At 42.8% G+C, this 26198-nt stretch overlaps 1 protein-coding gene across 2 annotated transcripts; it reads left to right on the top strand.

Moving 5' to 3' along the window:
* Positions 1 to 868: 868 nt before the first annotated feature.
* Positions 869 to 20778, top strand: ASB4 (ankyrin repeat and SOCS box containing 4). 2 transcript variants are annotated; one of them, XM_054991609.1, is made up of 5 exons: positions 869 to 1122; positions 3436 to 3735; positions 9684 to 10174; positions 13275 to 13388; positions 17331 to 20778. In XM_054991609.1, the coding sequence occupies exons 1-5, from the start codon at positions 945 to 947 to the stop codon at positions 17517 to 17519; spliced, it is 1272 nt and encodes a 423-aa protein (XP_054847584.1). In that variant the 5' UTR covers positions 869 to 944; the 3' UTR covers positions 17520 to 20778. The 2 variants fall into 2 exon arrangements, with proteins under 2 accessions (XP_054847584.1, XP_054847583.1); XM_054991608.1 differs by having other exon boundaries at positions 13272 to 13388.
* Positions 20779 to 26198: the final 5420 nt, after the last annotated feature.

Genomic DNA, 26198 nt, shown 5'->3' with positions numbered 1-26198 from the left:
ATTTTAGCAAAATCAAAGAGTCCAGTAGCACCTTTAAGACTAACCAATTTTATTGTAGCATAAGCTTTCGAGAATCAAGTTCTCTTTGTCAGATGCATCTATAGAATATTTTAGCAAATTCCAAGTGGGTCTTGCTTGCCCTCTCCTGAGGACGCTCTTGAGCACAGTAGTTGCAGTCACAGAGGAAAATAGTATTTTTCCAGCGGGACGGCACAATTGTTGCTCATTTAAGTTCAGAGAAATAGCAATTTGCCCAGGAATGAATATTCTATCTATTTATATCCCATGCAACATATAGGTAGCAATACTGAATAGCTAAGGCAAGTTTTTTAAAAATCTGACTTTCTAGCAAACACTGAAAGTCTTAATACTATCTAACTGTGCTTAGCAGGAAGATAGCTCTACTAGTAAAAAGGGCACAAACACCATTTCTGCTAGAGCTCACACTACTGAATTGGGTTGTCAAGTCAAAACATCCTGCTGCAGTGGAGCAGAGGAGGGGAAAAACCCAAAGCAGTTTTCTAGTCAGTGTGGAAGGGTGCAGGATATTACTTTTCTGTGGTAAAGTTAGGCTAAGAATCCAGATCCCCAGTTCTTACTGCTTTCATTGAGAAAGCCTCTAGATCTTTCCAAATTAACCTTAGCATATTTGCCCAGGATTAAAATGTTGATGAATGAGTTGATCCTATGGACTGATTCCTCTGAGCATATTTCTTTACGCAGGGATCAGAAATCGTCCTGGGTTCTCTCTTGCAGCGAGTGGCTGGAATTCCCTTCATATAAATAGAACAAGCAGATCAGCATTACATAGTGTTAAAATTATCTGTGGGTTTGCAGGCTAATGCACTTTAGAGAAGTTAGAGCACCCCTTCATGCAGACTATCAACATACACATTGCGGCTATTTAAACAAGTGTGAAATAAACACAAACAAGAAAGGAAAACATGGCAGAAACGATGACACGATCCGAAGCTGCCAAGCTGGTGAAAAAAGCCTTTTTGGAAGCTCTGAAATCAAATGACTACAGAACTCTGGAGGAGTTTTTGGTACAAAAGCAAATAGATGTCGATACTGTGTTTGAAGTGGAAGATGAGAACCTGCTCTTGGCATCTTATAAACAAGGTAAGAAAGGGCACCAGTTGGTTACGTTTCTGAAGCAAATCAGCTATAGCAGTTCAAAGTCTATTTAAATTATTTTGCTAGAGAATTCTTTCTATGAATTGAAAATATGGGCTAAAGTATTAAACTGGCAGTAAAGATAAAGGTGAACACCTGCAAACAGGAAAAGGAGGTTTGCAGCAAATGTAACACTGAGGAGTTGAGGCTGGGACAAAAACCAGAAAACCCCTTGTATGTTTGTGTGTTGTATGTGTTTAATTTCCGTGTGAGGCGATGTTCCCAGTATGTTGGCAATCGAATCCCAGATGTATTCCATTATTTTTCAGTCCACGTGTCTTTGAAATGTGTGTAAAATTAGAAGCATAACAGAATGCATTAGCTGCTTGCCGGTTCTTCAAAACAACAGTGTCCTTACACTGCCCTGCTTTGGCCAGACTGGCCCCAGACACTCAACACCATGTTTACAATAGTTTCTTTCAGAAAGTAAATTCTGGTAGTGATAGTAAGCTCTAAGAGGCGGTGACACGCATGCACGAGGGTTGCCAGCTCGGGTCTGGGAAATTCCTGGAGATTTGAGGCAGAGTTTGGGAAGGAAGGAAGCTCGGCAGGGAAGTGATGCCATAGATTTTGCAGCTTCTGCAGCTGCCATTTTCTCCCGTGGAATAGGTCTATGCAGTCTGGAGATCAGTTCCAATTCTCGGAGCACTCCAGGCCCCACCTGAAGGTTGGCATCCCTAGACACAATGGTTGTCGCAACAAAAAGAGATTACAGAATGTGATGGTCAATGAACATTTTTTCATGCTGAACCTCCAAACTGTCTGAAGTTAAATAGCCACATTAGCAAAACAAACATATTGTAATGTTTTTTAAAAAAACCTTGTCTGTTGAAGAGACAACGGTTTAAAAGTTTTCAGTAACTGCATATGCACACACCTCCCCCACTTTATCACTACCTTTGTGTTTACCATGTGGTCACTTATTTCAGCTGTCATTTGATTACTTGATCATGTGGTTGTTTAGCTGTAGGATGTAACACACCTAGGGCTGCCATTCCCCTGCTTCCAGACTCTGCCACCTGCTACCACTCACCTGGCTGGCGAGGAGAAAAGGCATGGGGGATGGGTTTGGGAGGCAAGGAACCTCCCGGGTAAGCGCTCCTGGCAGGCACGATGACATCAATTCCTCAAGTGACGTTATCGTGCCCAGTGGCGGACATATTCCTAAACACACCTAACCATAAAAGAAATCCAGAAGACAAAATGTATTTAGTTATTTATTTATACCCCGCCTTTGTTCCTACTGAGGATCCAAAGTGGCTTTTTAAATTTCCCTTTCCTCTATTTTATTCTCACAACAACCCTGTGAGGTAAGGTAGGCCGAGAGTGTGTGTCTGGCCCAAGTAAACTTCCACAGCAGATGCCGACCTGCGTCTTCCAGATCCTAGTCTGACACTCTAACCACTGCATCACACTGCAATCAAATAAGAATTATAATTTTAAGGTAACTAGAAATAAATTTTGAAGGCATGCTAACTAAGGCATAAGCTGTCAGTCTGTGTAAACATTTTAATGGGTTACATATGGATTACATGATTCCAGGTGGAATTATGGAAGGTAACCATGGCAACTGTATAGTACTTAGATATAGACAAGACTGCTGCAGGGTGGGTTTCTGATCCTGTCAAATTGGCAGTTATGATGCACTAGGCCTTGATGTGGATAGGAAGAAGGAAGCATTGGGGAATAAATAACTGAACTTATCAACTGGAAAGGTGCTGAAACAAACAGAAGTGTTAACTTTAGGGACTCAGATACACAGTTTGTCTGGAATGAGAAGCAAGAGTTTGAAAAGATGAGAGCTTTTCAGCATCATTTTCAGTTTTTAAACTCTTATCTGTCTTTCCCCTCTGAATGTATAGGAAGATCGCCCCCCAACTGTAGAATTATGCATACATCACTCTCTGTCCTGCAATCAAACACAGACAGAGCTGGACAAATATTTAATGAAAAACTGACAGTTCGCTCAAATTCATATACCTCAAGTCAAACAATATTTCTTGTGTGTGGGAAGGTTCCATGTCTGGAATACTTTCTCCATTTGAAAGAAGGAAACCAATAAAGCACCCCATTCTTTTAGGAGCATTTAACTTAAATGAACAGAGAATACTTAGGCTGGGGTGAACATTCATATATACTAAAATACAGGGAATTAAACTCGGTTCAATAAATACCTCCCTACAGAGTCCAGCATCAGTTGTCTGCAATCCCTGATCAAGAATGTAGGTTTTTGTAAAATCATCTTTTTTTTTTAAACAGGGTATTGGATGCCTAGTTATAAACTGCAACATTCTTGGGCAACTGCACTCCATATATCTGTCTTGTATGGACATCTGGAGAGCTTGAGAGTCCTGTTGAAGTACAAAGCAACAGTCAACTGCAGACCCAATGGGAAAGCAGCAATCCACATAGCGTGTGAACAAGCCAATCTGGATTGTGTCAACATACTTTGCAGCAATGGGGCAAAGCCTAACTGCTATTCACTGAGTGGGCTTGCGCCTTTGCACTTCTGTGCTACGAAGCTTTCTTTGCCATGTGCCCAGCAGTTAATCTGGAAAGGTAAGTTAAATGAGTGCTCTGTCCTGCATTATACCTCTTCACAGGGGTCATTTTGTAGAAAAAGAGCTGGAGGAATTCATTAGCATAACTCATTAGCATATGCCACACCTCTTGCCATCACCGGAAGTGTGTCATTAGTATAACTGATTTGCAAATGCCACACCCCCTGACATCACCTATTCCGGCTGTTTTGGACCCAATCCTGGCCATTCAGGGCTGTAATTGGGCCCAAAATGGCAAAAAGGGGCTGAAAATGGCTGAAAGGGGGCCCAAAATGGTCAGGATCAGGCTGCCGATGAGCAGGAGTGATCCACCACCCGTCAGAGGCCCAATCTGGGCCATTTCAGCCCCAATCCAGGCTGAAACAGGCCAAAAATGGCCGAGAGTCAGGTGGGCAGGGCCACTTGACATGTGACCTCTTTGGGGAACTGCCAGAACTGCGTTCCTGTGTGTTCCCCCTCGAAATGAACCCTGCCTCTTCAGATTGCTGAGGAGAGATGACATATTGGAACGATCACCCAGGCTGAGAGTGGGCACATTGTTGTATAGCTTGGTGCAAACAAGGATATAAAACAAGGCAGGATTCTTAACACAAGGCTTCACTCTTCTGTCCTTCTTACGCCCCCTGCTCTTCTTTTTCCTCCATCTTTGATTTTTTCTCCTACTCTGCTCTTTCCTATTCAGTATCGAGGGAGTCTAGTCTGCCCAGCAACAAACTATAGTCCCCCAATGGGACAAAATTCTCACCATCAACAATGAAACAAACTACAGATATTAAAACACAATGGGAGGCATGCCTCTGCCTCTCCTCTCACATAGGGCAGTAAACAAAGGAAGACTGAGCCTTTACTTTTCTCTGATAGGTGATTTTTTTAAAATGGGGAGGTTTTACATAGAACCATATTCAAATACAGTCCCTCCTGCACAGTGAGAAATGGTACAATCCTTCCACGAGTGAAACCCCCCTCAATATTTTAATTGACTCCTTTCTAAAATACAGTGGGACTGGAGTTAAATGACAATAAATAATACTTTAAAAGATTGTTCATTTAAAATGTGTACTCTAACCATCCATAAAACCCAGGGTGGCTTACAAAACAATTCAATGTATGTTTGCACAGTAAATTATCACATTGGATGGTATAGTGATTGGAGCCTTCTTAGCATAGGGTTTACGGACTTTTGCTCAGAAATATTTTGCTCTCATTGAAAAAGTACTTATTCATTGTCAATAGGGTTGCCAGGTGTCTGGTCTGGTACTTTGGGAGATACCAGATCCCAGACACTTGGCCCCTCCCCTCACCCAGCCCAGCCACACAGCCTTCTGTGGCTGAGTGGCACCACCGCTGGTTGGTGCCAGTGGCCAGCCGGCCTAGGCATCCGGGTAGCCTCCTGTAACGGTGTGGCACCGCTTAGGAGTGGCCAGTCAGCCTGGGCACCCAGAAATGGGTTGTCATGATGATGTTATGTCTGGTAGTAGCAGGGCTTTTTTTCAGCGGGAACGTGGTGGAACGGAGTCCCGGCACCTCTTGAAAATGGTCACATGGCTGGTGGCCCCACCCCCTGATCTCCAGACAGAGGGGAGTTTAGATTGAGATCAGGGGGCGGGGCCACCGGTCATGTGACCATTTTTGCTGAAGGCGATTTAAACTTTAAAAAACTCCCTCTTTGTTCCAGCTGACCCAAAGTTACATCATTGTGCAGTCCTCCACCACTGAGTTCCACCACCTCTTTTCCCAGAAAAAAAGCACTGGGTAGTAGTGATATTACCGTGCTGGATGGGAGCATGTGCGCACTGCATGTGATTCTAGAAAAAAAAAGGCTAGTCTGCTCCCCCTTTCTGTGGGTTCCAGAATTATTCCAGATCCAATCTGGAAACCCTAATTGACAATCCTGTAAATTTCATTACTAGATTCTGGTGCCCTTGTGCATCAGTCCTGAATAAGTGTAAGAGATCCAACACATGCATAGAGAACAAAACAAACTTAATTCTTCCTCCCCAAGGTAAACATAACAAATTTGATATTTGTTTTTTAAATTAAACTTATTTGGCAGGGAAACATGGATTGGAAGGGAAGATAAACCACTGGCTTTAAGATGATTAATTCTTTCAGCTCTGTCAATGATTTTTTTCCTGCTGGAAGATGCACATTACTACACTGGGCAGAAGCGTAAATTAATGGTGTCATTTTTATTCCCCACGAAGCTAATAAGGTTGTCAGCAGGACTACGATTGCTACCATGAGGGTTCATAGAGAAGTCCAAGATAGTCTTGTAAAATGCGATGTAAGCTGAATGTACATGAAATGACTTGTTCAAAGTTGACCCACTTTCAGGAAGGAGAACGCAGTGCTTCTAAAGCAATTCAAGCTTCTTCTTGAAAAGGAAGGATCTTTAACATTGGCCTGCTCTGCTGCAAAGGAAACTGAAGGGAGATTTTACAGAAACCCATCAATATACAAATGGTGCAGAGCTATTGTTTAGTCATTTTGAAAGGCTAAATAGCTAGGAGACTCTCCGGCAGCAGATTTAAAGCAAATGGAATGGAACTGCTCTGTTCTAGAGATGGTCAGCTTCAGCATTCTTGGGCGCCATTCCATTTCTCCTCTATTGACCCAAGGGTTGGGAAATGTATTTTGCTGAACAAACTCCCTCTGGAAGGATTGGGCTGCACGGTAAAGTTGGTGCTGTTCAGCAGGAAGGGCTTCACAATTCATAAAGCCCATGGATACAGGCAGGGTATTACTCAGAGCATTGAACAAAGGATTGGGAATATTAAAATGAGGAATACTGCTTTTTCCTACCACTGGAAAACAGCTTCCTTTCCTTATGAATGAAACTGTGTATAAACCTTTAGTACAATCCAAGGAACATTTGTTTGGGCCATCGAGAGTTAGATCTAGCCATGTGCCATCATAATGCTCTTTATGGAGGTGTACCTTTTTGATCCAAACTTTTCCAAAATAGCTATTCTTGGAAGAGAAAATAGCTTTTGCTCCAATTCAGTTACTGTTTGCTCACATGGGAGCTACAATACACCTAAGAATCCAAGGATCAGGGTCAGAGGGAGGCGTGCATTCTGGCTACAAGTCACTTGTTTGACACCCTTCAGTCTTTACACCTCTGTCTCTAATCCACCACACCATTAAAGGAGGCTTCAGGGAAAGAAAGAAACAAAAAATTCCTCTGCGAATCTGCAAACTCTCAGTCATGCCTATCTAATGTGTGTTTTGGTGTATTATTCCACTCCACTCTACATTTCAGAACTAATCTGTAACAAATAGTTTTAACTTGAGGGGGTTTGTTTTGTTTTGTTTTACAATACAGTACGAGGAAACAAAATGGCCTATTCTTGAGAAAGGAATAGGGGGATTTTGGCCCAAACAGTTGATGTTTTATATAAATTTAGCCCTGAAGATTTCCTCTAACGTTTCTGGATCCTAGGGTTACCCGTTGCCCACTTCTGGACTCAGTGGGACACCAGGGAAAAAATGGGTGGTAGGACACCATTTCACAAGCTGTGATGTCATTTCCAGCCAAGAAACTGGAAGTGGCATCAGTACATCATGCTGCACTCTAGGAATTTTGGTGGGGAGAGTGTTGTTTCTGGTTTACTTTATTCTTTATGCTTTTAATAAGCTGCCTTGAGCGGTGAGAAAATGCAGGATATAAATATTTAAATAAATAAAGAATTCTCCATGCCACACTGATTCTTTGAGCATTGTAATCTACATTCATAGCTTTCCAAGGCATTGCAACTATAGGATTCATTGTTTTATGATTTATTTTTTACTATGCACAGCTAAGGCAGCTCAGATTCAGACTACATTGGGTGAAAATTAATGGGAGACTTGGCAGATTTCACACACCTTGGATAATGCGCTTTCAATGCCCTTTCAATGCATTCTAGTGATCATTTGGAAGTGGACTTTCCTGTTGCAAACAATAGCTAAAGTGCTTTGAAAATGCACCGAAAGTATGAAAGTGGCCTTTATGCCTCTATTGCTGTACATATGATGTCCAGTAGATGGGGCTGTTGTTTCAACTGAAATATCAATAGATGATTAAATGAGCCACTATGGCTGCTTCAAACTTGGCAAGATTTCTATGCTGAAAGCACTTCTATATAGGAAATAATGTACAACCCATGTAAAGACTGCAATGTATGATAAGTTCACAAGGTGTTTCCTGTGAACAATGCAGAAAAAAAAATCCATGGTTGTGATTGTTGCATGTTAAAATCTACATGTGGGTTGCTTGCTTTTTAAAAAACTTGCTACATCAGTGTGGTTTCACAAAAGAAGCAGGGCTTAGGATCTGAAGTGTGCATTCTGAACTATGGCTGCAGCCCCTAATGTTATGCTTTCAGGAATGTCCTAGCTTAGGTTATAAATGAGAGATGGCATACTAAATGCTGGCCCTTGTTAAAAAATTAACTACATGAGAAAATTCACCATGCCAGGAAAAAATGGTCTAGTTTAGCTTTTTCTCTTAAATGGAGAGATTTTATATACATTCTAGGAGTCTATGGGAGCCCAAAGTGGAACAATCCCAGGAGCATAGGGTTGATAACTCTGGCTTGGAGTTTGGGGAGGGGAGGATACTTAAGGGAGATGTGATGCTATGGAGACAACCCTCCAAAGCAGCCATTTCCACCAGGATGATCACTATAATCTGGAGATCACTTGCAATTCCAGAAGAACTCCAGGACGGTTATATCATATGATAATCTCTCATGATTTCCTGTCCTCCAAGCTGTTCTTTGTCCCCACCTAGATGTCCCAGGCTAGCACAATCTCAACAGATCTGGAAGCTAAGCAGGGTTGGCCCTGGTTAATATACTTGGATGGCTGTCCAGGGTCGCTATGAAGAGGCTGGCGGTGGCAAACTATCTCTGTTCATCTCTTGCCTTGAATATCCTGCAACTTAATGGTACTATACACATACAAGCAGTTCCTTAGCTAAAACAGTATCTAAGAAAAGATTCTGAAGAAATGTTTAAGTTGAAAAACTTAACAAAACAAAAATGGTTATTATAGTATTACAGAGCTCAGAAAGTATTTATGTTTTAAAATATAGGCTTATAAATGTATCCAGAAAAAGAGAATTACAATGGGAAGCAGACTGTGGAAGAGAACCGAGAACATTTCTGACAGACATAACCTTCTCCCCTGGGATGAATTCAGGAGAAACCTGATTTAGTCTTTACTACAAGACAAATATCCACAGTGGAGACTGGCCAGCCCTCGTGTCCATCATAAAGCTTCTTCCTCCCCTCTTGAGATGGGGAGCTTCAAAAACTGCTCCAAGGCAGAAGCAGTAGCTTTGTGGCTGATTCCAGCTTTTCTTTACCACATTCTTGTAGCAGTGTTAAAAATAAAAATACTAATCTGAACATTTGAAAACAAAAACAAACAGACAAGCCCTTTTCAGGTATATTTGAAGTCAGGCTTAGTCAAGGCTCCTTTAGAGGGGTAACGCACGGGAACGCAGTTCCAGCAGTTCCCCAAAGAGGTCACATGTCAGGTGGCCCCACCCATCTGACACTCTCAGCCATTTTGGGCCCGTTTCGGCCTGGATTGGAGTCGAAACGGTCTGGATCGGGCCTCTGACAGGTGGTGGATCACTCTCCCAGTCATCAGTGGCCCAATCCTGACCATTTTGGGCCCCTTTTCAGCCATTTTCAGCCCCCCTTTGCCATTTTGGGCCCAATTTCGGCCCTGCCTGAATGGCCAGGATTGGGTCCAAAACAACCAGAATAGGTGATGTCAGAGGGTGTGGCATATGCAAATCAGTTATACCAACGACACATTTCCGGTGATGGCAAGAGGTGTGGCATATGCTAATGAGGCATGCTAATGAGTTCCTCCAGCTCTTTTTCTACGAAATGACCCCTGGGTTTAATATGCATTTTCCAAACCTTCTCCTTTTATTTTCCTTCCAAACAGGTGCAGATGTGAATATAAAAACAAACAATCAAGATGAGGAAACTCCCCTCCACACAGTTGCTCGTCATGGCATCCCTGAAATGGTGGCATTTTATGTAGAGAATGGAGCGGTGGTTGATTCTACTAATGCTCACAGAGAATCGCCACTGGCTTATGCAACCTACTGGGCCCTTAATGTTAAGGAGCAGACTTACAGCTCAGATCACCACCTTATCTGTAGGATGTTGCTCGACTATAAAGCTGACGTTAATTCACGGGATGAGGATTTCAGAACACCGCTCCATAAGGCTGCCTGGAACTGTGATCATGTCCTGCTAGACATGCTGCTTGATGCAGGAGCGGAAGCCAACCTGATGGATGACAATGGGTGTGCTCCTCTGCAGTATGTCCTCAAAGTGACAGGGGTGCGGGCAAGTGCCCAGCCTGAAATTTGTTACCAGTTACTTCTCAATCATGGAGCTGCCCGGATATATCCTCCACAATTCCATAAGGTGAAAATTCAGTCTTTGTGTATGTGCAATTGTACCTCTGTAAATTGAGAGCTAGGGAATGGTATAACAAAGGTGAGCTATCTCCAACCTTGCAGAACTGGAGTTGAACATCTGCTAATTAAGTCTGGAGATTAGCTGTGTAATCCTAAACCCTTCCATTGAAGCAAATTGTCTTAGAAGGGTGTAACTCTATTTAGGATGTCAGCGTTGATGTCATAACACCAACCCTTGGAAACTAAGCATGCTCCTCTATACGTCGTCTCTGAATGCCAGCCAGTAGGTCAATCCTTTTTTCCCCCTAGACCTGATTACAACCTAATTCATGTTGTAATCTCCATGCTAGGAAAAAAGAAAGCCACCATGAGCAAGTTTTTGGAGAGGTGGGATAGAAATATTTGAAATAAGCATGGGTGTACCTTTTAATGGCTGCTGGTGGATGGAACACCATTTTCACCTTGGATGCATGCTCTCAGAAGCCATTAATATGAGAGTTTAATGATATGTATAACAATATTTTTATTTTTATCACATCCGTTCCCCCTCTTTGACTTTATCCTTGTGAAGTAGGTTAGGCCAAGAGATTGCAACAGGGCCTACGGTCTCCCAGTGAGGTCACATCATGGGAGATCTGGGATTCAAATGCAGTTTTCCCAGCTAGTCATTATGCTACACGAGCTCTCTTTAAGAAGTACACTTGTAAATAAGGTGCATGCAATTACTCCTGCCCGCTATGTGGCTAGTTGTTCTGTAACAGCAACAAAACCCTCTCTAATACTTAATGGGTTAAGGTACCAAATTTTCCATAACAGTTTATGTTGGTAATAGTGAAACAGTATGCCTTAAGCCACTTGCAGTGCTATCCTAAACTGAGTTATACTCTTCTAATCCCTTTCATGGCAATGGATTTAGAAGGGTACAGCTTTGTTTAAGATTGCCTTGTAATTCAACCAGTAGGTTTTTCTCTATACTTCACTGGAAAAGTTGGCTTGAGGGCTATAGCCAATCATTACCTTTGTAATTTTTCTATACTAAATAATTTTCCTTAGTAACTGTTGGAGAAAACTGTGCTTTATGGTTTTCATCCAGCTGCAAAAACATGCATAAGAATTCCTTGGCTAAAATTATTGTGAACATTGCGACCTATAGTGAGCTGTTTGTGCTGACGAATGCATGAGTCAGAGCTAGAGTTAGCATCACATGCAGTGGAGCAGAATTGTTGTCTACAAGCAAGGTGAGAAATGCCATGCCATGGACTGATGCAGGATGAGGAACAATGGGGAACAAATGGATGCACTGCACGGTTTAGCTCTTCTCCACGGTTTCCCATTTTTGTAAAAAAGCAAACCCCTCCACCCCCCACATGAAGACCCTGGGAAAGGTGGGAAAAGGTCATTCTTATGCCAGTGCACCCGACACCCTCTCTGTAATGAGATATGTATCGTGCAATGCCATGCAAAATGACTCCAGTTTAAATCCATTGGAATTAATGGGCACAAATGGTAGTAAGTCTACCTAGGATTGCACTGGTAATTGCCTACAGATGCTTTCACAAATCTATCTGGAATTTGATGGAGGGGATCCTCAGACAATCCCCGAGTATTTCATGCCGCTTAGAGGTGGAGGGGAGGGTAAGCAGCACCTGGAAGTGTGTTTCCTATGGACAATAATACTTAACTCCTAATATGATTAGTTTTTATTCCTGTGGTGAGGAATCATACTCAAATTCTTAAAACAACATAAGAACCAAATAGGACTTTGGCAAAGGCAAGGCATTACAATTGAGAGGTAAAAAACCCAGCAGGATCCAGAATAAAACAAGATGCTTATTCAGTATGGAACTAGTAGTCCAGTTACTTTCTCAGTAAGTGCCAGGCAGAATGTGAGAATGAATAATATTTAAGCACGGTCACCCCAGTAACAGATAATAAAGCATTATTATAACAAGTCAGCCAAGCCATACAGTTTATACAAGTTACCCATGTCAGCTGAGCAGTCATTAAAAGTTACCTTAAAAGGCTTAAGGCCAAACTAGACGTTGCAGCATCAACAGGACAGCAACATCATTTTAGAGCTGAACTCAGCCATTTAAAATGCCACGAGGGGCACAGCGACACCAAGCCACTGCCCACTCACCCCCCTTTTCGATAGCTGAAACAGCCCTATTTTAGAACTTGAAAAGGTGCACGGGGGGAGACAAGGTCCCCAGTGCTGCTCGTGGCGTTTTGAATGTCTGAGTTCAGCTCTAAAGTGGGGTTGGTGTCCATGGGTCAGAGCTGGGAATGCTGTAACATATAGTTTGGCCCTCAGCTATAGACCTAGTCTTTTAAAAAATCTGTAAGCAAGAACATTCCTTATAAACCTCACCAAGATGATCTTCGGATTTGCAAAAACCTCACTCCATGAATCCAGGTAGAAATTAATTCTTAATGTATCAGTCAAAGCATCATCGACTGTTGGTGTCAGGGACTTCAGTAACCTCCAAGAATTTTGTCATGGTTTGGATGTGTGTGCATAGCGCATTTGAAGTGCTATCAACTCACCGCCAATTTATGGGTTTTCAAGGCAAGAGAAAAACACCTTGGCCTTTCTTGGAGGTCTTCCATCCAATTATTAACCAGGGCCAACTCTGCTTAGCAGACTAGATTTGCCAAAATCGGGCTAGCCTGGGCCATCCAGGCTAGGGCATGGATTGAATAGCACCTACCAACTGCTATGAGTATTCTGCACTAAAATTCCTACACTAAGTGAACAGCAATTCCAAAATGGTCTGTTTGCATACCTTTTCTTAGTCTTACATATTTTGTTCTGTGTCTATGATTCAGGTTTTCGATTAATTAAGAACTCCCTTTGGCAAGAAAGAGGGGGAATAGAATAATTTCTGCAGCCACGAAACTTTTCATGACCATGAAATAGTTTTAAAAAATAAAAAGAAAGCTGAAATTATCAAAATATCATATTACACACAAGGTTTTCACTCTCATGGCAACTTGTAGGTGCAAAGGTAAGTGTTATTCCTTCTGTGAAGGAGGGGACTTCAAAGAAAAATTAGTTTTTGAAGAACAGTAAAATCTCAGTGGGTGACGTATCTTTCTTTTAGCAGGTTCTGCAGACCTGTCACTCTTACCCCAAAGCAATTGAGGTCATTGTGAATTCATATGAGCACATTACATCCACAGCAAAATGGAGAACAGCTGTACCTGATGATGTCTTCGAGGTAAAATGTTTAATGGTGCCTTAAGTCCAGCCACCTAAGTCGAGTTCAGAATGAGAAATTAAAGTATGCATTTATTTCCTTCCACTGAAATCCATAAGGCTCAAATATACTTAACTTTGTCAGGGTTGTTCTACAGTTTTAGTAAGTGGAAAGAAAAGCAAAATTTGGAATGGCTCAAGAGAAAAAAACCTGGCTGTCTCAGAAAAGCTCAGCCGCTCAGGCTGCTTCCATGGAGTGAAGATCCTGCGTTTCCCTGTCGTCAGTGCTGTGAATGTAGAAGACCTTAGCACTGGCTGTTGGGCATTCCCACTTCCCACTTCCTCATCACCACCGCTGGAGGTCTTTGGGGGGCTTAAAAAAACCTGGTTATTGCTATTGTGCCATAGTGTTATAATGTTATAAAGTGTAATCATATGCAGAGTTACTCCAGTCTAAGCCCATTGACTTCAATGACTGGAGTAACTTTGCATAGGATTTTACAGATACCGATCTATTGCTATGGTATAAATTCCTCTGAATTCCCAACAAGTCTTTCCACATTGGGAATGACTACAGAATTTTTTTTAAAAAATGAAAGCTGGACATTCAGAGGAACTAGTAGATCATGGCACTTAATCATCATAATGTTATAATGCTCTAGCAATCTAGCTGTATGTTATAATGCTATAGTTATTTAGCTATTGCCTTGAACTGGACAGCCCAGGTGAGCCTGACCTCATCAGATCTCAGAAGCTAAGCAGGGTCGGCTTTGATTAGGAATTTGATGGGAAACCTCCAACAAAGACCAGGGTTGCAGGCAGGCAATGACAAGCGACTTCTGTTAGTCTCTTGCCATGAAAACCCCACCAGGGGTTACCATAAGTCAGCTATGACTTGAGGGCACTCTCCACCACCACTTAGCAATTACTGAGGTTTTCTAAAAGCCTGAAAAGGATCTCTGCTGGTGCAAGAGAAAATGGTGTCACAGGAAGGTTGAGGCAAGAAAAATTGTGTTGATCTTGGTGGGACCTTCAAAAATGTACACCTTTCTATGATCTTACAATAAGATTGTTTCTTCAGGTTTGTGAAAGTTTAGAGCAAAGGAGGGGAAAACCAAGAAAGTAGACAATTAGGAGACAATTGAATATTTATAGATACTCCGAAGAACCCTGCTTCAGTTTGGCTGCTGAAGCAAAGAAAAAACTTCATGTGGAAGCAACTTTAAGCAGTAATTCTGTGGGATAGCTGTGTTAGCAAGCAAAGACAAAGTAAAATACCCATGGCACCTTAAAGATGGAGCATATTTATTTAAATGTAAGCCTTTAAGAAATATTGTGTTCAGGGCTTTTTTTCTGGGAAAAGAGGTGGTGGAATTCAGTGGGCTGCCCTCGGAGAAAATGGTCACATGGGCGGGTGGCCCCGCCCCCTGATCTCCAGATAGAGGGGAGTTTAGATTGCCCTCTGCGCCGCTCAGCGGCACAGAGAGCAAACTACACTCCCCTCTGTCTGGAGATCAGGGGGCGGGGCCACCAGCCATGTGACCATTTTCAAGAGGTTCCGGAACTCCGTTCCACCGTGTTCCTGCTGAAAAAAAGCCCTCATTGTGTTTATTATTATTTTTAAAATATTGATAGTCTGCTTTTCCACTGGAGTCCAGGTTCATCTGGTTGGAGGTGATTTCTGGAGAGCCTTTGGGAGGGTGGAAAAAAAACCATGCTGGAGATTATTAAGCAAGAGAATTTAAAAACAACAAAAACAATCACTAATGTTATACAAAAGAGTCCAGTAGCACCTTTAAGACTAACCAGCTTTATTGTCAGATGCATCTTATGAAGAGAGCTGTGGTTCTCGAAAGCTTATCCTACGATAAACTTGATTAGTCTTAAAGGTGCTACTGGATTCTTTACTATTTTCTACTACAGACTAACATAGCTAACTCCTCTGGAACTAATATTATAATGCCCTTGTATAAATCTATAGTGCAGCCACATTTGGTATACTGTATACGGTTTTGGTAGTGCAAAGCTGGAATACGTACAGAAGAGAGCAACCAAAATGATAAAGGGGTTTGGAACATCTTTCTGGAGCTTTTCAGCTTAGAAAAAAGCCTATGGGGGTGATAAAAGTTTATAAAATTATGTACGGAGTGCAAAAAGTGTATAGAGAGTTCCCCCCCCCCCTCCTATAATACTATGAAGAGCCCTGTGGCGCAGAGTGGTAAGATGCAATACTGCAGCCCCAACTCTGCTCATGATGACCTGAGTTTGATCCTGGCGGAAACCAGGTTCAGGTAGCCGGCTCAAGGTTGACTCAGCTTTCCATCCTTCCAAGGTCAATAAAATGAGTGCCCAGGTTCCTGGGGGTAAAGTGTAGATGACTGGGGAAGGCAATGGCAAACCACCCTGTAAAAAGTCTGCCAAGAAAACGTTGTGATGCGACGTCCCTCCCCATGGGTCTGTAATGACTCAGTGCTTGCACAGGGGACTACAATTACCTATCTATAATACTATAACTTGGGCTCACCCAAATGAACCTGAAGGAAAATCTATTTAGGGCAGACAAAAGGAAATACTTCTTTACTCAAAAAGTGACTGTGGAATTCCCTGCCAGTGGATGTAATGATGGACAAGAGCAGAGAAGGCTTTTGAAGGGGATTCATGGAGGATAGGTCTCTCGATGGCTACTAACCATGGTGACCAAAGGGAACCTTCATAGCCATCAAACCTCTGAATACCAGTGCTAGGAGGTAGCATTGGAGGAAGGCATTGGCATCCACGCCCTTTTTATTGGCTATCAAGAGCAACTGGTTGACCACTGTATGAAACAGTATGCTGGACTAGATGGACCACTGGTATGATGAAACATGGCATCTTCTGTTTTATTATGATTGCCTGAGAGGAAAAAAATGAGGCCTAACTGATTCACTCTGGGAACGGGGAGAGAAGAAGAGGGGAAGGGAGAGAGAGAGAACCTAGAGAAGAAGCATGTAGTGAGTATGTTAACTGAGGTCAGTTCTTCGAAAGTGAGGACTTGGAAAATCTCTCCGCAGTCTCATTATAACACCGAGATTCCTACTGGGGAAATAACAATTGTTCAAAAGCAGAATACAACCTGTGGAGTTGTTGAGAAGCTGTTTGAAGGATGACTTGCTTCCTTGTAATGTGCGTCCTTTTGTTCCTTAGTTCTTATGGAACTTCTTCTGCTGTGAGGAAAGCATGGTCCTCAGAACCGTTAAATGAAGGGAGACCTATATACACGTACCATCTCAACAGTGACTCTGTTAGGGCATTTCTCATCTCCCATTACACAAAGTGAGTTATCTGGCTCCTTATGGAAATTGTGATAGGACCCAGAAACCAGGGAGCCGTATTTTTTCCTTCACACCAACTACTCAATATACTACTGTGTTGTTTCAGTCACAATGTTCAGTTTCTATATTCCTTTCCCTCTTCGAATAAAAGAGTGGGGGGGGAGCAGGTTGTCAAATTTTTAGTTCAGGTTGTTGAAGCAACAATACAAGCCAGCACTTTTTGCTGTCAGAGCTCAAGCCTAAAGAGTTATAGAAGCATAAACCACCATGAACTCAAGCTCACAACAGCCTTGGTTACAATAAATGTGTTAGTCTTTAAGATGCCCTAGGATTTTCTTTTGTTGTAGAACTGAGAAATAATTTCCTATCCTCACCATTATTTTTCACCATGTTTCCTATTCTTGCTTAGTTGAATGATCTTTCTTTAGTTGGAGACACTGAACTATTTAAGATGAATGGAAGTGCTCTTCTACGCTCAGGTTATCTGGAAGGTCAGAATAGTTTGCTGCAGACTGTTTTAGAGGTCACTATTCAATGAAATGATGAAGGAATTATGGCAAAATATAGCACTGAACAGAGAGGATAATACACATTTTTTCCCAGACTTTTGATATGATATTCACCCTAACCATGTTTTTATTTTATTCTTGCAGTTGTACAAGGATTTCTACGACTCTCTTTTTGAGGTGTGTGGAAATACACCACGATCACTCAAGCATTTAGCCAGATGTGCTATTCGCAGAACAATGTTCAATAGATGTCACAAAGGGATCCCATTACTTCTCATTCCAGTAACTCTGAAGAAGTATTTGCTTTTAGAACCAGAAGGAATAATATACTAAGCTTTGTTAGAGACATTTCCCCCCAATAACCGTATTTGTAATACTGATGTACTCCCATGGAAGAAGTTAAAATCAAGATTTCAATGACAAGGCCAGGGCAAAACTTCATACAAAGGTTCTAAGCTTACACAAAGTGCTTAAAGCTACTGGGCACTGGACCTATTTCATAATATATTTCACTCATAACTTATGTCCAAACCAATAACAGGGGAAAAGGAATTAGGTCAACTTTTCCATCTGCTCTCAAATTTATATAATGACTGAGCTACATGTATCAATGCTTTCAAAAATCTAGTTTCCAATGATCCATACAAAGCAAATAGCATGAAGAGAAGGATGTGATGAGAGACCATGATTTGATTTGATTAACCTTTGGAACCAAGAACTAATCCCAATACAGACATCTAAAGGCCAGCCATTCCTTAAAAGAGTGTGGTGAGATTGCCACACCAGTCATGTTTTTTGTGGCCTCTCAATTCTACCAGATGATTTCTTGAAGGAATTGTTTCCCTCACGAAAGCTGCATCCTTTCCTAGTGAGGATAGGTTACTGGGGCTACCTCAACCCTCAAAACACAGACAACCTCAAGAGCAGAAATGGAAGAAAGTAAATGCTTCACAAATGGCTCCTACCTCTTCCTAAAAGTAACCTCCACCCTATATCACAACTTCACAAGTCACTCACAAAGCCTCACATTGTGCTCTCCTTTCCTGTTGCTTCTTAGAGATCTTGAAAAGCATGTTTAACTGTTCTTTCCCGCTCACTTGGAGCCAGTAGTACTGTGCCATGTTGAAATAAATAACGAAGATATATTTATTCTACGTTTGATATATTTAGGAATATTTCATCCTATTTAATGCAATCTGTCCTTTGATATCATTCTGTCAGCAATGTTATTCAGCTTTCTATCCAAGAGAAGAAAACTGAGACAAAGGAAAAGTACAAAAATAATCACGTCTGGCAATGTTTATTTCAAAGATACTGGAGAAGGTACTTCTGTCAAGGCTGTATTTGTTCTGTAATTCCTCAGTAGTATGTGAACATATGATGGTAGAATGCTGAGGTGGCTGGAGGGGCACCATGTCAGACTGCAACTGGAGAATCACTGGAGTTCACATTTTGGTAGGCTTACCAATGGTAAAAATGATCTGAACGCACAAAACAAGCACAGCTGCTGTGAAAATTTTCTGTTGGTATGAACTGGAATGCATCACTTGTAGCCTGTAAACTAGGCCTACATTCTTGATGATTCACCTTCTGTTAAAGCCTCATTGCTTCAACTACATTGTTGAGTGGATATACCAAATGAATGGGCTATTGAATGAGGTATAAAGCTACCTTTGGGGGAAACTCAGAAGCAAATTCCAACTAATGTGCCTCATTTTGGGGGGGTTGGTTTTACTGTGTCAGTCTGTAGCTAGGATGGGAGTCATCAGTGTTTTAGGGAAAACAATAACTGTCAGAGCAGAGGTGGCTGAGTGAATACTTCCAGACCCAAATAGTCAACTTTGACAGCTATGTGCTAGCCGTTCTGAAAAGCACAAGTGGACAGTTGTCCAGTGTCCAACCATATGGTGAGATTAATTTTTCCATGACTCTACTACCTCACATTTTCATTTTGTTGCAAGGCAGTGGTAAAGATTACTTTCTCTGGGTCATCATCATGAATTATTTTGTAGTGAATTTACAAACAACTACTGTGTAGCAAATCATCCTCAACACTTAGCCCAGGATAAAAGCAAGTGGAACCTGTTACTTAGTGACTGGTGATTTACATGTGTCATGTAAGAATCCATAGTTTATCTTGAATAAAGGTATCCTAGGTAGCATAGCTGTGAAAGAACTCTGCCTTGAATGCTGGCTTTGAGGTATACCACTGGTTTAGGTAGATTATTCTGAAATCTCTCTTTTTGGAGATGTAGTAAAAGGTTGGGGAGGTATGTGCTCAGAATGCTTTAGACAGAAGATAATCTGCAATTGGTGTAAGAGAAGCACTTGGATTTTATAAGCCATTGTGTCCTTCAAATGCTATAATTAATTTTACAGTCTGATGCATTGTCAACTGGTTCTTTGTAAATATATAAAGGAGTTCTGGAAGATATGAATTGTTAAGTGAACATATTAGTAAGAAAATGGCCACCTAGTTATCACTTTGCACCTTGTGGCTTAATGAAACTGCTTATGTGTATTTGCTATGGACCTTTCAATGTGAGATGAAAAGGTGCTTTAAAAACACATATTTGCTCTGTTTGCTGTGAGAACCCAAGCACGGTTGCAGTTCCCCTCTGCTATACATACAGTTAGAAAGGACTGGCTTTCCTCTCCTGTTCGATAAGGTTCACTATGAAAACATGGTAAATGTGCATTTGCTTCAACGAACCCATGTGTCCCTGAAGGAAGAGACTTCAAGGAAAGGCATCTGCAAATGAGATGGGTCTCCCACCGGGAGCAGGAAAAGATAAGGAGGAGTCATATTTAAAAATTGAATGTATAATTCTATTCATTGGTACTGACAGAGTGTGCTTCTGGAAAAGGGAGGTCACAGGGAGAACAATAAGGCTATTTGGATCTGTCATTGTAGCTGAGGCTCCCATGCTGTGAGAGAAGAAAAAGGCTTGTCACTGCTATTCCCAGATGCCCTCCCCTTTCTTGTAGCCACCCTCCTTTTTTTATTCTGTGGGCATCGAGCCTCACTTCAAAGTTTTGTTCTAAGCAGGTGCTAGATTATACCCATTGTGGCGTCTGACAGGGTGCCCAGCAGGATTGCGCTGATTATAGTGGTAAGAATTTGCAAGCTGTTCAAAACGCAGGAGAACATCAATACTGGAGAGGCACTGGCTTGTGCCCTTTTATTGCTATTTTCTTTCATTCAGCTGAAAGGCCAAGAGGAGAAATAAAGCTTGCGACAGCTCCAGATGAATTTCATTTTGCAATCACAACTTGCTAGGTCACATGTTTGAGGGAACTGACCAAGAACTTGGATACACCAAGTGTGGATTAAGTAGTAACGCAATTGCAAGTGTACAACCTACAGATGTTACCTCTTTCTTTCATAGAAAGGTTCTGACAGTTTATATGTGACTTTATAAAAGACTTCCAACTGTTGCCACACAATCATGCATACCAAGCTTTAGCTGCCAGTTCAAGACCGACAGTATAGCCACACTTCAAGACTCAGTTTTGTTCTAAACACCACTACCTGAAGAAGAAATCCTTGCAGTCCAAAAGTTTGCTGGGGTTTTTTTTTTGTCAAAAATGAATTGCTTCAATAAAACCCACCGTCTTTCTCTATTCTGTGTCTCTTTTTCTCTAAGGCTAACGCTGCGACAACATTCAGAACCAGAGTGGAAGAATTTTGCCATTCCAATAGATATTTGAAGGAAGGAGGCGGAAGACCTGTAGGCCAGACCTGACATTGGGTTGTCGGTGTTTCTTAAACAGAAATAGACTGCATGGGTCCCAGTTCACAAGAGGATTAAGGAGGAGGTATTCACTTTTCTCTGTGTGGTTTTGACAATGGAAATCAGCCCTCCATGCTGCTATTAGCTCTGGAAGGGATGGGGGGTGGGGGAAGGCTCTTGAACACTGATGAGGGTGGGATGATTAATGTGAACTATATGGGACCATAGAACTCAAATGGAATAAAAAATGAAAATGCTGGCAAGTGCAGTACCTTAAAGGCTGAAAGGCCTGGGACCAGGGTACCTGTAGGACTTCCTACATATAAACCTGCTTGACTGTTGAGATCTTCACTGGAGTGGAGCCTTCCTCTGAATGTTCTAAGTGTCCGGTGGGTGGGCATGGGAGAAAGGGCTATTCCTGTGGTTGTACCCCTTTTGTGGAATTTTCTCATAGGAGATGTTCATCTGATGCCATATCATCTTTTAGAAGTCAAACTCAGAGTCTCTTTACACAAAATGCCTCGGCATGTGTTCATCAAGTGTAGGGAGACGCAATGTTAGCTGGGAAGCATAGTTTAAAAAGACAGCTGGTGGAGATCGCTCCTTAGAGAGTTCATTAATTTCATCTTCGCCTCCCCAAAGACTCTGCTAATTTCACATCTCCTTTGCCCTGCTGCCAGCTGTGTGTAGAGAGAGACTCAAAGTCTACCCATTTAGTGGTGGGTTTTGTTCTTGTATGTGTGAGTGTGAATGTGAGAGAGATGAATTTTGTTCTGTATTGGCTCTTCTATCTCATGAGTAATTTCACTTTTAGTGATTGTAGCACTGGCACACTTGGCTTTTAAAAAAACAGTTTTACCGATAATTATATTTTACTGCTTTATGATATTTCATGAACCACTTTGAATACCTATTGGGAGTTTTTTGAATAAATAAATAAGGATAGCACAAAGCTACAGAAATGTATGTTGGAATGTCTTGTGGGATTTGTTAAAGTGATTCCTCATCATGGCATAGCCCTCTGGGATTTGTGAAGCAAACAGTTCAAACAGTGCTTTTGAGTATGCGAAAAGTGTCTTTTGTCTCACCCCTGGATCACACAACCAGCATTTAAGCATCCTGATTTAGATGAAAAGATTTTTAGAGTATAGCTTTCAGGTTGTCCTTATCCATTCCTTACACTGATTTAATCTAGTAATTTTAGGGACATGGTGCGAATGTTTAGAAACCTGCTAGAATGGTTAAATAGAGCCTATATTATAAGGACATAATTACATACGTAGGAAAAGGTTTCTATTTTGAAGTAAACTGTGCAGTGACACAAATGGGACCATACTCAATCGTACCATTCCTTTTAGACCGCCGTATATTTCAGAAGATTTTTCCAAATCAATTTGGTTTACAAATGATTCCTATGAATCCATCCTACCAAGATTTCAAGTCATGCTGGTTAGCAAGAGTTTGGCCTAAAGAGGGCAGCATACAATCACATCTGAGCTTTTGTCACACACATCTGAGCTTTGTTCTGATTCACTGTGTTGAATTCTTAGAGCTGTTATCCACACCACATTTTAAAAAAAATAGTTACATGTAATAATAAAAATACACATTTCTGCACTTTCAGAAACTGATAAGTCCACTGGTCATACAAAACTGCAGAAGCATTAGGACCATTAGTTTCCAATATAGATCTGGTTTGCTTCAGGCCCAGAATTAAACATAGGTCACCCCTTGGACAATTTTCTTGCAATTCCATCCTTTTCATATACCAGTCATGAAACTCCTTTACCAAAGAGAGTGTTGATTTAAATAGTAATATAGATTTAGGCTAGTTGTAGTGTCACTTCAAAAAAAAGTAGTACTCAGTGTACATTTTTGCATGTAATTAAGTTTGAGTATTTTATTTCTGCAGGTTAATAAAGGTTTTAAAATGTCTGTTACTGTGGGTTTAAAGGCAGGACTCTGAGGAAAGAATTGGGGGGGGATGGGTGAATGGAGTCCACCTGGGCAGGGAGCACGCTCCCGCACCACGAGAGCACGTGGTGGCGGTGGCAGCGGCAGCAGAAAGAGCAGGCTCTTGCTGTGAGCGTGGCCGATTGCTCTCACCACCGCCAGCTCTCGCCGCCGCCACTGCTGCCTCTCACCACCATGGCCCCTATATGCTAAATGAGAGCAAGCGAGCAGGTGGGCGGGTAAGCAGCGGCGGCCATGCTCGCAGTGAGAGCTGGGGCAGTGGTAACAAGGGTAAGTACCGGGTCCCAATCCCCTGCCAGGAGACTACAGGGACCTGGGGATCCCCTGTCGAGGGACAGCAAGAATGCTTATTCTGGCTGAGTCAGGCAAACTGTGTGTGCACCTCGATCAATCTGTGCATATCTCAGAGAGGTTATTCTATCTATGTCAGGCTAGCTGTATGGAAAGGCCTGAGTTAATATATGAATGCATATATAAGAGTGTTTTTCTGTTAGTAATGATCTGTGTGGAAAATTAGTCTCTGTGACTGGGTCTGTGAAGATATATTTTTGAAGCCACCAAGCTTAAGAACTATTCTGAAACCAATATACTTATCAAAACTCTGCAACCATTATGCTTATATTCTACTTCTGATTGAGTAAGGAAGAATCCTTTTTTTTAAACCTCACAACCACTCTCACACACTGCCTGTACTATTGTTGCCGAGTAGGCCCCCTCCCCTGCTTTAAAGCCTGCCATGAACTGTGTTAAAGTTTCCTGCATTGCTGTTTTACTGCTACACCAAAGATTGCTTTACACGTGTGTGTGTGTGTGTTAATACACGTGTCAGTTTCCTGCCTGCGTGTCAATTACCTTGCTGCTGCTATAGACTGTGTAGTTTACTGACTCCATGTTTGGATAACTGCACAAAGGACTCTCTTTCTGGGCAACCCTGCCCTGACCTGTATCTGGACTTCCCAGTGTGCGTTTGGACTGTGTGCCCCGTGCCTGCAGTGCCATCTACCACGGACCGTGCCTGTTCTTTGCCTTGGACTGTGTTTTAAGTGTTGTTCGCCCTGCCTCCATGGAAGCCTGCCTCATATGGGCCCAAGCCGCTGCTAGCAGCCGGGCGCCTGCCGGGGAAACCTCCAGCGAGCCTGGCTAGGCGCTCCCTGGTCAGTTCCCGCCTGGAGCCTCCCGCGAGCCGGTCCCCAAGCTTACCCTCGCTACCGGGCAGCCTGCAAACCAGCCCCAGCTATGCCCAGCCGGCATCCATGTTCTCAGGCAGCCAGAAGACCCTGGGAAGAAGACTGCTTTGGGAAGCCATTTCGGCGAAGCGGGCACACCACGTCCACAGCGAGAGCCCCTCGCCCCGCTCTGCATATCTTAGGAGCCGCCCCGGAGAAGAACTAAGTGCCGACCATCCCAAGCACTTAGAGAATGCATCTCAAAGAAACCTCCGCATTCCAGAGCTGATGACATCAGGACAAGCCCTGTCCGCTGGAACATCCTTTCAGCCCACTTGGATTTCCCCCTCCCTCTTTTGTCCCCTCTTCCTGAGGTGTCACTTATCACAATCTGATTACCAAAGTGGCCCATCCAAGCCATTCAGTAGCCCATTAGACCCTTTGTTTTAATCTGTGAGAACCACCAAGTACAGCACCAGCCCCAGGGTACGTTTTGGGGTATTTAAGCCGGCCTCTCAGACCGCATGGTGCGCGTGCCATCCTATCCAGAACTCCTCGCTGTCCGTCTGTGGTCCCAGTGCTGGCATTGGGCCACCCTCGCTGCTGTGTCTCTGCTTCGCTTCAGGATAAGTGAGTATTCCCCCTATCATCGTTGGGAACCAGCTAATGCGAACGTCTCTGTATTTCCTACTCTGTATTTCTTAGATCTTGTATGTTCTCTTGTATGCTTGTGCAAGTTTAGGCTTACGCCACACTGAATACACGTGTTTGGAACCTATTTGTTGTCTGCCTCTTTTTCACTAGAGTGTCTGGGATCGGGACCTCCGTATACATAGGTTATGATCCGCGCTTAATTTTAAGTTACAGACTGCTACAGCTAATTCCCCATTATAATAAAGAGCAGTTCTGGTAACAGTTTACTGGTGGAGAATGCGGGCATAATCCAGTTCGTGTGAATACACGTGAGTCGACACGCGTGTCTTTGGCGAACTGACTTAGAGGAAAATTTTCCAGACCTCTGTGTAAAGAGCGCAATTTAGCTCAGGGAATTAAAAGTGTGAGTGTGTGTGGCTCTAGCGAGCATTTCTATCTTGTGGGTTGGCTTTTCCCCATTTCCTCCTTCAGCCAGCTTTGGACTACTTGCCTTTTGTGGTGCACCGCGAGGCCCTCCAGCCGTTATAACCGGTGTACTGTGGGTGAGGACCTCTGAACTGGTGAAGTTCCTGGCCACCTTCCGGGCCGCCTAAACGCGTCTATGTGGGTGGGATCCCAGAAGTAGGCTATAGATATATATACATCCTGAAGCAGCACATATAAAATTCTCTTCCGCCCTCCCCCGTCTCCCCTAAGTCCGTCCAAACCCCATTCCTGCCAGCACTTAGGCTTCAATCCCCGCTCCGGAGGAAACGTGAAGGGATCGATAGTCCGTTCGTTTTAGTTTAGCTTTGGGAATCTAAAGCCAGGTTCCTGAAGCCCCGCGGCAGTCGGCCGCATCGTGCTTAAGAGTTTTAAGGAAGACTCTTGGGCGCCTTTCCGCTTGCAAGTTTTAAGTCAGACTCGTGGGCGCACCCTGCTTGGGAGTTGTTTGAACTCTTGAGCGCTTTTTCCGCTTGGGAGTATTGTAGTTTTACTCCTGGGCACTTTTGCTTGGGGACTTGCAGAGGCAGTCCTTGAGCGCATTTAGTCTTTTGGTCGAGGCTTGGAGACAGTTTAATCGTTTGTCTCTGAGCGTGAGGCCTGGGGACACTTTGAGTTTAGTTCTTGGGTAGAGAGCTTGAGAGCATTGTAGCTTCTAAGCAGAGGCTTGGGAGCATTTCTGGTTGCCTAAGCAGAGGCTTGGGAGACCCCTTAATTGCAGTTTCTGAGCAGAGGCTTGGGAACACTTTCTGGTTTTCTGAGCGCATAGGCTTGGGAGACCCCTGAGCTTTGGTTTTCCGAGTATAGGCTTGGGAGACCCCTGAGCTTTGGCTTCTGAGCAGAGGCTTGGAAGCACTGAGCGTTTTTTTTTCTTGGGCTTAGAGAGCTTGAGAGCACCTTCTGAACCAGGAAACGTTTCCTGGTCCCGTGGCTTGTAGGTAAGCTTGAAACGGGAATAGGAATTTTCCTTCTCCCCCGGTGGGGAAGAACCGAGTGTAGAA

The sequence above is a fragment of the Eublepharis macularius genome, chromosome 11 (genome assembly GCF_028583425.1).
Source record: "Eublepharis macularius isolate TG4126 chromosome 11, MPM_Emac_v1.0, whole genome shotgun sequence".
NCBI classification, from domain to species: domain Eukaryota; kingdom Metazoa; phylum Chordata; class Lepidosauria; order Squamata; family Eublepharidae; genus Eublepharis; species Eublepharis macularius.
This window is presented reverse-complemented; position numbering and strand designations above follow the sequence as displayed.

What these genes read in the sequence shown, in the direction of transcription:
- ASB4 (XM_054991608.1), top strand. Translation starts at nt 945, where the DNA reads ATGGCAGAAACGATGACACGATCCGAAGCTGCCAAGCTGGTGAAAAAA. An exon ending in CTTGGCATCTTATAAACAAG is followed by an intron (nt 1,123 to 3,435) that starts GTAAGAAAGGGC and finishes TTTTTTAAACAG; the next exon opens with GGTATTGGATGCCTAGTTAT. An exon ending in TACCTGATGATGTCTTCGAG is followed by an intron (nt 13,389 to 17,330) that starts GTAAAATGTTTA and finishes TTATTCTTGCAG; the next exon opens with TTGTACAAGGATTTCTACGA.